Raw genomic sequence first — 12,500 nt, 5'->3', positions numbered from 1 at the left:
CCACACAATAAACTCTCGCAGCAACTTCACAGGCGAACAGAACAATCTCAAATGACCGGGAAGCCAAAGTGTTTTGGCCAAAGAACCAACGGAGGAATCAGGCCCAAGGTGTGTAGGTAAGAATTGAATGCGACATTAATTGCTCACAGTTGCCAACCCGATGTTCACTGACCACCTTTGCATGTGGCCGTCGGAAAAATCTAACACGTTGTAAAGTCTGGCAACTGTTGTAAAGCCGAGGACACATGGAGTTGTGGGCCAGTGTGGCTGGGCTACTTCAGAGTGGTATTAGAGCAGTTGTTTATGTTAGTAGGAGGAATGGAGAGAGGAAGGCGAGGTCATGGCAGAGGTGCTCGAAGATTGGCAGAGGAAGGATTGAGAGAGGAGATCAGAATTCTTGCTGCCCGTTTGGAGGCAGTAGAGGCAGGTAGACGAAGAGATCCAGAAATAGGTGATGACAGTGAAGAGGAAGTTGAAGTAGCAGCAGATGGACCAGAAGGTGAATCTGTAGAAGTGAGATTTTTGAGATCTGTTCTAGTGGCAAGCAGTAAACCTAAGCCAGAACTCCCTACGTATGATGGCAACCTGTCTATCGAAGTTTTATTAGATTGGATTAGTGAGATGGATAAGTACTTTGAGTGCGAGGAAGTCAGCGAAGACCGCAGAGTTAAATTCGCAATGACGAAATTGAAAGGACACGCAACCCTATGGTGGGATAGTGTCCAGAATGAGAGGAAGAGATTGAACAAGGTGCCAATTAAAACTTGGGCAAGGATGGTGGCCAAGTTAAAGGGCAGATTTTTGCCGAGGGACTATCAGATTGCATTGCACAGGCAGGTGCAGAATCTGAAACAGAAAGGATTGACGGTGAGGGAGTACACGGAGGAGTTCTATCGAGTGAATTTGCGAGCTAGATATACAGAGGATACAGCAGAAAGAACAGCCAGGTATGTTAATGGGCTAAGGTTAGATATTTTGGATGAAATCAGTATCTTGTCTCCGAACAACACTGAGGAAGCATATCAGAGTGCGATGAAGGCTAAGGAGAAAATTACCAGAAGGCAGAATGCCTGGAGAGGACGAGGAGCCAGCAGAGGGAAAGGCCAGTCCTATGGCAGGGGCCGAACTGCTAACAGCAATGAGGAAGGCAGCAGTTCTAAAGCTTCCAGAACAATAGACAGAGGTGATAGCGCGAGAGGTAGTAGGTCATCCCAGCAAGGTAGGGGAAATGGCCGAGGTAGAGGGCCTGGTTATCAGTGTTATAGGTGTCATAAGTGGGGGAACCGATTGTTTGAATGTCCAGAAGCAAATCCAACTGGACAGCGGGGTGTGTATGTGGCGCAACCAGAGGAAGCAGTAGCACCTCCCCAAGAAGCAGAGAATGCTCTAGAGACAGGGGAAGCTCTGGTGTTGCACAAGGTGTTGTTAAAACCAGTCAAGGAGGTCACCGAACAGACGCAGCGGAAAGCTTTGTTTAGGACAATTTGTAAGTCGCGAGGTAAGTGTTGTAAGTTAATTATTGACAGCGGTAGTACTGATAATTTAGTGTCCACAGAGATGGTGGAAAAATTGGAGTTGAAACGCTCGAAGCATCCCAACCCTTATAGAGTTTCATGGCTGCAAAAAGGCCATCAGTTGCTGGTGGATGAGCAGAGTGAGGTCGAGTTTCAGATAGGTAGATATAAGGACAAAGTTGTTTGTGACATCATGCCGATGGATGTATGTCACATACTGCTTGGAAAGCCTTGGCAGTATGATAGGAAAGTGGTCCACGATGGATTGATGAACTCTTATAAATTTTTGAAGGATGGAATCAAGCATACGCTTGCACCCATCAAAGAAGAAGGGACAATAGAGACTAGTGAACCAAGAACATTGTTGGTCAGCGGAAAACAGTTTTTAAAACAGGTTGAGGACAGTGAGATAGGTTATGCAGTTGTAAAGAAAGCAAGGACAGTATTGTTGCATACAGAGGTATCAGATTTACCTATGGAGATCCAGCAAATGTTGGAGGAGTTTACGGACATAGTTGTAGATGACTTGCCAGACAAGTTACCCCCCAAACGGAGCATAAGTCATCATATTGACTTCATACCTGGAGCCAGTTTGTCGAACAAAGTGGCATACCGAATGAGCCCCAAGGACAATGAAGAAATTAGGAAGCAGGAACAAGAACTGTTAGACAAGGGATTGATAAGGGAGAGCTTAAGCCCTTGTGCTGTTCCAAAGGTCCTTGCTCCCAAGAAGGGAGGAGAATGGCAGATGTGCACCGACTCAAGGGCCATCAATAAAATCACCATCCGGTATAGGTTTCCATTGCTGCAAATGGATGATATGATGGATTTTTTAAGCGGGGCAGCTTATTTCTCTAAGATAGACTTGAAAATCAGGTACCATCAAATTCAGATACGAGAGGGGGACGAATGGAAGACAACCTTTAAGATGAATGAGGGGTTGTACGAATGGCTGGTCATGCCATTTGGGCTGAGCAATGTACCCAGTACATTCATGAGGTTAATAAATGAGATGTTGAAGGAGTACATTGGGAAGTTTGTGATTGTATACCTGGACGACATACTTGTTTTTAGCAGGACAAGGGAAGAACACCTTCAACATGTGTGTAAGGTGCTGCAGAAATTACAGCAGAATAAATTGTTAATAAACTTGAAGAAATGTACTTTTCTGCAAAAGGAATTGATTTATTTGGGTTTTGTAATAACAGAGAATGAACTGAAGATGGATCCGAAGATGGTGGCAGCGATAGTGAATTGGCCATCTCCGAAAAATTTATTTGAGGTACGTAGCTTTCACGGATTAGCAAGTTTTTACAGGAAATTCATAAAGAATTTCAGCGAAATTTGTGCGCCCATGCTAGACACCATCAAAAAGACTAGCCAGCCTTTTCTATGGATAGAGGAAGCAGAGAGAAGTTTCCAATTGTTAAAGAGAAAGATTACTGAGAGGCCGATCCTGAGATTACCAGATTTCAAGAAGTTATTTCAGGTTCACTGTGATGCCAGTGGGACAGCAATTGGAGCTGTACTCAGTCAAGAGGATAAGCCTGTAGCGTTCTTCATTGAGGAGCTGAACGAGAGTAGATAGAAATACTCATTGTATGATAAGGAGTTTTGTGTTGTTATATAGGCATTAAAACACTAGAGGCATTACCTATTGGGAAATGAATTTGTGTTGTTTTCAGATAATTCTGCACTACAGTATGTAATGCAGCAGCACAAGCTAAACCACAAACACACCAAATGGGTGGAGTATTTGCAGAGTTTCAATTTCATATTGAAGCATATCAGTGGGTAAGAAAATAAGGTAGCGGATGCGTTGAGTGGGAAAACTCTACTTCTGCAGGAAAGCACTGTGCAAGTGTTGGGTTTTGAGCACTTACAAGACTTATACCAGACGGATACAGATTTTAAGGAATCCTATGAGGCATGTCAGAACCCTTTAGTGAGAGATAACAGTCATTGGTTGGACTACAATCTACAGGAAAAGTTGTTGTTTAAGGGAGGACAGTTGTGCATACCTGACTGCTCGATGAGGGAGAACATTATTCGAGAGAAGCATAGTGGAGGTTTGGCTGGACATTTAAGCATGGATAAGACCCTCGAGCAGCTTAGTCATTTTTACTTTTGGCCAAAGATGTGGAGAGATGTACAACGGTTTGTGGCCAGATGCAAAGTGTGCCAGTTAGCAAAGGGTCACAGTCAAAACACAGGACTGTATACACCATTACCTGTTCCAGGCAGACCATGGGACTCAGTTAGTTTGGACTTCGTCTTAGGTCTACCCAAGACACAATGAGGATACGACTCGGTAATGGTAGTGGTGGACAGATTCTCAAAAATGGCACATTTTATTCCTTGCAGAAAAACCAGTGATGCCACCCATGTGGCCCACTTGTTTTTCAATGAGATTGTTAGGTTACATGGATTGCCTAAATCTATCCTTTCGGACAGGGATGTGAAGTTCACGGGACAATTTTGGCGTACCTTATGGAAAAAAATGGACACACAGCTAAGCTACAGTTCTACATATCACCCGAAAATCGACGGGCAAACAGAGGTTGTAAACAAGAGTCTGGGAAACCTGTTACGAAGCTTGGTCAAGGAGAATTCATGGCTGTGGGATCGAGCGCTAGCACAGACAGAGTTTGCTTACAATGACTCGCCTAACCGCAGCACAACTTTTACTCCATTTCAGATCCTGTACGGAATGCATCCTCGCAGAGTGCATGAACTGCGGGACCTTAGACTGCAGGAAAGGCATAGTGCAGATAGAGAATATTTCACTAACACGATGAGAGATTTGCATGAACAGGTGAAAATTTAATTACAGGACAGCAGCTTAGAGTACAAACATCAAGCAGATTTGAAGAGAAGGGAAGTACAGTTTGACATGGGGGACGAAGTCCTCGTGCATTTACGCAAAGAACGCTTCCTAAAGGTATGTAAAATAAGTTGAAGTATAAAAAGATAGGGCCTTGAAAAGTCCTTCGGAATTTTTCAGTGAATGCCTAAGAGATCCAGTTGCCACCCGGAATAGGCATTTCACCTATCTTTAATGTAGCAGACCTGTTCCCTTACATAGCTGACCCAGAGGAAAAGGAGGAAGATGGAACCATGTGACCTACACGGAGTACCTAGGAGAAAGGAGAAGCTTGGAAGAGACAGATGCCTTACGTTCAACCTCCCGAGATTGAAAGCATTCTTGACGCTCAGGTGGTTAAACGAACTCAACGGAAGGAGTATGTACAGTACCTAGTCAAGTGGAAGAATCGTCCTATTGAGGACAGCTCGTGGCTTGATGCCAGGCAAATTGAACAGATAGGTACTTCAGTCGAGAAGCTCATGGACCGGAGCCATGATTTCTTTTTGCCCCGGGAGCCTGATGCAGGAGCATCTAGCTCACCATGACCAGGTGAAGTCTCTGCCAGGTTGGAAGGTTGTTGAGTATCTGGATTGTTTTTTTTAATTAGTTTATGAGGTCATGAGATAGGATTTTAGTTTATTTTACTCTTAGTTGTTATGAGGTCAAAGTTAAAAATGTCAAAGTTAAATGTCAGTTAGGGTTGTTATGGTTCAACAGTAATAAACATCAAGTTAGGAATTGATCTGTCAATTTAGGAAAGAAAAGACAAAATTATCTAAACGTAGTTCTTGTAATGACAACCGAAACTGTAGTTACCCAACCAATTGTTTCTGTTCAACTGACAAACAATTGCAGTTTCAAATTAACTGTAACCAAAAGGTATAAAAGTAGCAATGTAAGACAAGAGAAAGGTTCTGCAATTTCATAACAGAGAAATAAAGAAACGGAGACAGATCTTATTTCCAAAAACTGTCCATCTGTATTCATTGCCTATCTACCGTAATATTATATTTTCTTTTTATTTATCGAATTGTAATGAACAATGTTTACAAACAGTGAAAGACCACGGTAAGGTTATATTGTTTTTGTGTGCTCGTCGAATAAACAAACTACAACAAACTCATTTAAATGTATAGCCACAGAGCGAAGGACCAACGAGTTGAAGCACAGTCCGAATAGGGAGTTACAGAAAAAGGACCGAGAGCAAACAGAACTGGCAACAGAGTGCCGGAGAAGCATACCACAGTTAAGGTAATTTCCAACAAGTCCTCATAATTTTTATAAATCAAACAGATATCACAAAACCATGTTCTCATTGCTATTGACCGACACATAGATACATTACATTCACTGATAAAAAAAAACAAGTGCCGCGTCCAGAGTGGACAAACCCTGGCCTAGGGTTTAGGAATAGAAACCCAATAATCAGTCAAATGAATGACTAACCAGAATAGGAAATTACAACCAGGTAGAAGCCTCATCTCCGCAAGGGACAACGACTATATACGACAAAACAAAATCTACAGAAAACCCAAAGATCTAATAGTGCATTGACAGATTGAAGTGCCAGAGCCTACTGGCAGAGGTTCGCTACCATTGGAAGGCCAACTCCCGGACGAACCCGCGTACCCATGTCGAGCCATTGACCTGTACACACAATAGAGAACTGTTAATATAGTTACACAACAAAGAACCGAAGCCAAAGAAACCACAGAAACAGGAGGGTTTCATATATTACCTGAACAAGCCGGACCCAAGGTTCGAGGAGTAGAGCCGTTACTGAATCAACAAAGCTGAGATAGAAGGAGAATTTCTGGTTAGCAACAATACCATGAGAAGGCCAAATTGAATCAGGGAAGGAGTCAATACCTATTTCAGAGCTGCGAGAACCTACTAATTTGTTGCCTGAATCCAAGGACGACGGAAGTTAAACCATTTTGCACACAGAACAGTGACCAGAGATACAAATAATAGCAGCGGAGGTGACCATATGAAAGCAGAGGCAATAGAACAATAGCAAGGAGCAGTTAATGGATGAGACACCAGGTTCTACAACCAGACCACAGCAGAACAACAGAACGAGACTAAGAAATCTTGCCGTGTTAAAAGGAGTCGAGCGAGCACACCACCAGAACCAGAACGGTTTCATGCCACCAGAGAAAACCACTGACAAACTCATAACCAAGATGGGAGACCGGTACTCACCCACATTCATACCCGGAGAAGAACCAGGGATTTCCATACTCGCCATAGCAAAAACCACACAACAAACTCCCGCAACAACTTCACAGGTAAACAGAACAATCTCGAATGACCGGGAAGCCAAGGTGTTTTGGCCAGAGAACCAACGGAGGAATCTGGCCCGAGGTGTGTAGGTAAGAATTGAATGTGGCATTAATTGCTCACATTTGCCAACCCAACGTTCACTGACCACCTTTGCATGTGACCGCCGGAAAAATCTAACACACTGTAAAGTCGGCAACTGTTGTAAAGCCGAGGACACGTGGAGTTGTGGGCCAGTGTGGCTGGGCTACGTCAATGGTTAAAATACAAAACTTCATGTTCTCTCTCCAAGGTTGTTTAACAATTGCTTAACTATAGAGGTTCTCTCTCCAAGGGTGTTCAGCAGTTGCTTAATTCTAGAGAAAATTTGGCAGCATAATAGTAAACAAAAAATACTCTCCCAATTTCCTCCACCAAAACCGTTAAGATGAAATTCATAATAAAACCACAAACCATATTTTTTTTTATTAATAAAAACACCAACAAGTTATTATATGCTAAAAATATTATATGCATAATGTTGAATTATTCCATTACACAAATGTTGAAACATTCCTTGCAGAGTTGTTGAAATGTTCACTAAGAAACAAATGAAATATTCTCTAGGAATTGCTAAAATATTTTTTATTCAACTGCTAAAATATTTATAGCACAAATGTTGAATTATTTCCTACATAACAATTGAATTGATTCTTTGCATGGTTTTGAAAAATATTTATGTACACATTACTGAATTTATTCTAGACATAGTGTCGAAATATTTCCTTACATGTTGTTGAATTTATTCTTATTCACAACAAGTCTATTATTATTTAAACAATGGGTAAAATATTCTCAACATAACACTACTAAAATATTTTCTTCACATATGTTGAAATATTCTCTTCCCATCTACTAAAATATTTTCTACACATATACTAAATTTCTTTGTGGCACTGCAAAATTTCCCTACGGAACTATAAGGTTTTCTATAGCACTACATAAATTATTTGCAATAAAATAGTTTTATCCATAGCACCACAAATATTCTCCACAATGCTTTAACATTATCAATAATGCTATATAATTTCTTTGCATATATGTAACATTCTTAGTAATGCTATAGAAAGTTTCCATGGAAATGTAAGATTCTCTACAGTGCTATAGAAATTTTCCATAACACTTCAAGGTGAATGACACATTTCCCATTATAATCCCACTTATCATATACCTTTCAAGGGTAAATGGGAGAACACATCAAACTACAAGCTAGTTTCTAGGGCCTAGAAAGCCCATTGACTTAAAACACTACTTAAGCTTTTTTGTGCTCACCGATTTCACTAATGCATCCACATCATTCTACAAGGCATTAACTTTCTAAGGTGTCACATTTCCATCCTCTACCATGTCTCTAATGAAATGGTATTGGATGTCTATATGTTTTTTCTTTACATGAAAGCTTGGACTTTTCACTAGAAGAAAGGCACTATTACTATCACATCAAATCGTGATAGCCTTCTTACCTAAATTCACTTATGACTAAAGTTTCATAAGTTAGATAACCTTCTATAAGTCTGAGTAATTTCCAAACACTCTGCCTCTTCAACACACAATGACCACAACTTGTCTCTTGCTCATCCAACTCACTGCTCCACCAAATAGATGAAACAAGTAACCACTATTAGATCTCCTTCTATCTACATCCCCTTCCCAATCAAATTCCACATACTCATATATATCAACTAAATGTTGGTCCCACGAAACAACACTATGACATAAAATAGAATAATCATAGATACCTCACAAATATCTGAAGACACTCTTCACTACAACCCAATGTCCATGTCAAGGATTAGCCATATATCAACTTAAGACTCCCATTTCTTGGGAAATATTAGTTTGATACATACCATATCATACATCATACTAGCATGTCTAAAAGCATAATGAACAAAGGTTTAACTCTCCATCTCTATAGGTGTTGGATGACATTGTTCAACTGAAAGCTTATTTCCCACAAAAATTAGAATAGTCAATGGTTTGTAATCTTCCATATAAAAATGTTGTAGCAAAGAGTTTACATCCTTACTCTAGCTCAACCAAAGTATCTTATTTTCTTTGTCTCTCCTAATTTCCATTACCAAAATGCATTTTATATCCCCCAAGCCTTTCATTTCAAATTATGCTAAAAGTTGATACTTCAAACTATTTGACACCAAATAAATAATTATTTTTATTTTCAAACCAATGAGTATTTACCTCTTTCAAAATACTACTTGGTTTGTGTGATATAGATATCCTCCTTCAAATCATAATGAGGGTATGCAGTTTTGACATCCATCTGTTCTATCTCTAAATCAAGGGTTGCTACAATAGATAATAGAAACATCATAGATCTTAACTTAGCAATTGGGGAGAAGATCTCACCAAAATTGATTCCCTCCACTTAGGAAGATTAGTTTGCAACCAACATTGCTTTATGCTTTTCATCACTACCATTTAAACCAACCTTATTCTAGAACACCCATTTACATTCAAAGGGTTTTAGTTCATCAAGAAATGGGATCAAGTCCCATGTACCATGTATCATCATTTTTTAGTGCATCCATTTCCTCATCCATGTCTAGTCTCTCAGACTCTTTATCTTCCATTTCCATTTCCCTTTTCATAGTTCTAGGCTCATCAACATTAGTAAATAAATCAAATATACATCTAAAATTAGAAAGGACTATACATGTATGGCTTTCTTCTTTGCCAAGTGGACCTCCGTAAAGTTTCAAGTGGAGCTTCTTCCTGTTCTTTTCATCTCTCTAAAATTTCCTCCTAATCAATTCATTCATGAACTTGTTGTTCACCTTTTGTTTCAACTTTCTATATCTTTGGTGTTAGTTGAAGCACTAAATTCTTCTCATCTGCTTTAGGTTGTTCCAATATGGGAGAAGGCTTAACTCACTAAAAATAACATTTATTTCATACAAAAATTTGGTGTCCATAGGATCCCAAAGCTTGTACCCTTTCACACCAACACCATACCCTATGATGATACACTTCACTACATTTTTGTCCAACTTAGACTACTCTTCCTTAGGCATAAGCGCATATGCATCACAACCAAAGACACAAATATTATAAAGAGATGGATATTTACCCATCCAAACCTCCATAGGGGTATTATTCACGAAATATTATGTAGGAAACCTATTAATCAAATAACATGCAACAACAACTACTTCAACCCAAAAACTCTTCTCTAGGCCACCTCCACTAAGTATACTCTTATCTCTCTTCATCAATGTTCTAACCATTTGTTTTAAAACTCCATTTTATTGATGGTTATATGGATTTTTCTTTTGTATTTTAATGTCATTCTCCTTGAAAAACTTATCAAACTCTACAAAACAAAACCCACCACCATTATCAGTCATCAACACCTTAATATTCCTACCAATTTAATTTTTTGAAAGAGATTTAAGCTCCTTAAATCGATTAAAAAAATTATATTTATTTCTAACTAAGTATACCCATGTATTTTTTAAATAATCATCAACAAACAAACCATAATACAAGGCCTTAAGTACTGAAGGAATTTTAACTAGACCAAATACATTAAAATGAATTAAGTCTGACAACCCAGAAGTTTTATGAGAATTACAATAAAATTGAACATGGTCTTATTTTACAAAGGAACAATGCTCACAAAAATCAAATTCAAGAGGATAGTCATTCAATCCATCATCAAAAAAAAAATCAAGGTGGGTAGGCCATTCTCATGTATATGGCCAATATATTGTGCAATAGCATTGTCTTCTTTATAGGTAACTTGATTTTTTAATCTATATATTTTTCTAGAGGTTTTGATTGTAAAGAAGTAGATTTTATAAATCTCTCTACTGCAAAAATAAAATTAAAAAAAAAACTTTCACTCTCAATAGTGCATGCATCAACATGAAACAAGGTACCCTCACAAACACCCTTAGTGAGTACCATAGTTCCACAAACCATCTTGCACCCTTTTTCATTAAGCTTGCTTAATGATAGTAGATTTAGTGGAAAACCTGGATTATGCAAAAAATCCATGGATCCCCTTTACTCTACCATCAAGGAATGTAATCAAAACTCTACCAAAACCAACTATGTTGATAGGATAATCTTTACCAAGGTATACAAATTCACCATCATATTTCTCATCCATTGAAAACCAATGTTAATGATAATTCATATGGAAGGAACTCCAGAGTCAATCAGCCATGCACTCTAGCATGCATAAGTTGCAAAAGCTACAACAAAGGCATTATCATCATCTTCTCATAAGACCTTTTTGACTCATTAGAAAAACCTTATTTCTTTCTTCTTCTTTAAATTTATTCCCAAGGTATGCAAATCCACCATTATATTTCTCCTATGCTAAAAACCATTGTTGATGAGAATTCATAGAGAAGAAACCTCTAGATTCAATTAGCCATACACTTTGAAATGTATAAGTTGTCAAGACCACAACATAGGCATCTCCATCATCTTCTTGAAAAAAAAAATTGACTCACTATGAGAATTCTTCTTTTTTTTTTCTTCTTCTACTCCTTTTCTTCCTTGCAGTGTCTTTTGAAGTGCCCAAGTTTCCTGTAATTCCAACATTTTTCCCTTGAATTTCCAATAGGTTTTTGTCTCTCAAGAGATTTGGATCTACTTTTTTCTCTCTTCTTTCCTTTAACCTTTAATATTCCACAGATGGTTAAAGGCACATTTGTGGATTCAAAACCTTTTCACCTCACTTCCTCTCACAATAAGGCATCCACAACCTCATCAAGCTCTAATGTTTTAAGGTGGTTCCAACAGTCATTACCAGGTTGTCCCATAAATCAGGTAAAGAACAAAAAAGGTACATACAATGATCATCCCCATCCATCTTCAGTTCAATTAAGACCAACTGGGTTCCTTATATTCCAAACCATAGATATCTATGTACAAGAACATCATTCATCTTGAGTTTCCAAAGCTCAAATTTAGTTCCATTAAACTTATCCAATTGTATTCTAGAGTTTCTCACCATTTCCCTTGTTCCTCTTACACAATATCCCACTCAAGAAAAGATTACATCAAAAAACCATGTCCCTTATAACTTGGATTCAAGGTGATTAGACTTTAATAGAAAATGAAAAGAAGATGAAGTGTCAAATACATTTTCTGCACAAATCTATGAGAGAAAATTATGTAGTAAATTCAAATTAAAACCAATTAGAAATACATGAACAAACCATTAACATCAAGATATCTTGAAGAAACCCCTTCCCAGAAGAAAACCCCAAATTCTAAAGAACATTTGTGTAGTAAATTCAAATTAAAACCAATTAGAAATACATGAACAACAAACCATTAACATCAAGATATCTTGAAGAAACCCAAGAAAACCCCAAATTCTAAAACACATTTCTATTATCTCGAAACAAATAATTACAATATACAGTTCATGTGCTCTGCACAAGAGTGTTTGACTTAATTCTAGAGAAACTTCTGTAACATAATATCAATGAAAAAAATATTCTCTCTCAATTTTCTTCACTCCAACACTTATATGGAATGCATAATAAAACGGCAAATTATTTTTTATTTTCTATTTTTAGACATACAACACTTCCAAAAAATTATTATATGTCATTGCTCATTGTTAAAATAATTCTGTCCACAATACTAAATTATTATCTAACAAAATTAATAGAACATTCTCAAATCTACACATTGTTGAAATAATCTGTGCACATTGTTGAAATATTCTTGACACAACTGCTAAAATGTTCATTACCCAAATGCTAATTTATTTCCAACCTAATAACTGAGTTTATTCTCTACACAATGCTAAAATA

General features: G+C 38.1%; 1 protein-coding gene across 1 annotated transcript in view; it reads left to right on the top strand.

Annotated features, from left to right (window-relative positions):
• Positions 1-245: 245 nt before the first annotated feature.
• LOC149255174 (uncharacterized) overlaps positions 246-12,500 on the top strand; it is a 150,873-nt gene continuing 138,618 nt past the window's right edge. The window contains exons 1-5 of the mRNA XM_089454969.1: positions 246-305; positions 415-1,498; positions 1,628-2,229; positions 3,969-4,160; positions 4,348-4,455. Coding sequence (XP_089311095.1) covers positions 246-305; positions 415-1,498; positions 1,628-2,229; positions 3,969-4,160; positions 4,348-4,455 — 2,046 coding nt within the window. The remainder of the gene's footprint in view (positions 306-414; positions 1,499-1,627; positions 2,230-3,968; positions 4,161-4,347; positions 4,456-12,500) is intronic.

The sequence above is a fragment of the Pinus tabuliformis genome, chromosome 7 (assembly GCF_031772625.1).
Source record: "Pinus tabuliformis cultivar Carrire ecotype Pingquan chromosome 7, CPIR1, whole genome shotgun sequence".
NCBI lineage: Eukaryota > Viridiplantae > Streptophyta > Pinopsida > Pinales > Pinaceae > Pinus > Pinus tabuliformis.
The sequence above is the reverse complement of the archived record's forward strand: the minus strand, read 5'-3'. Positions and strand labels throughout refer to the sequence as shown.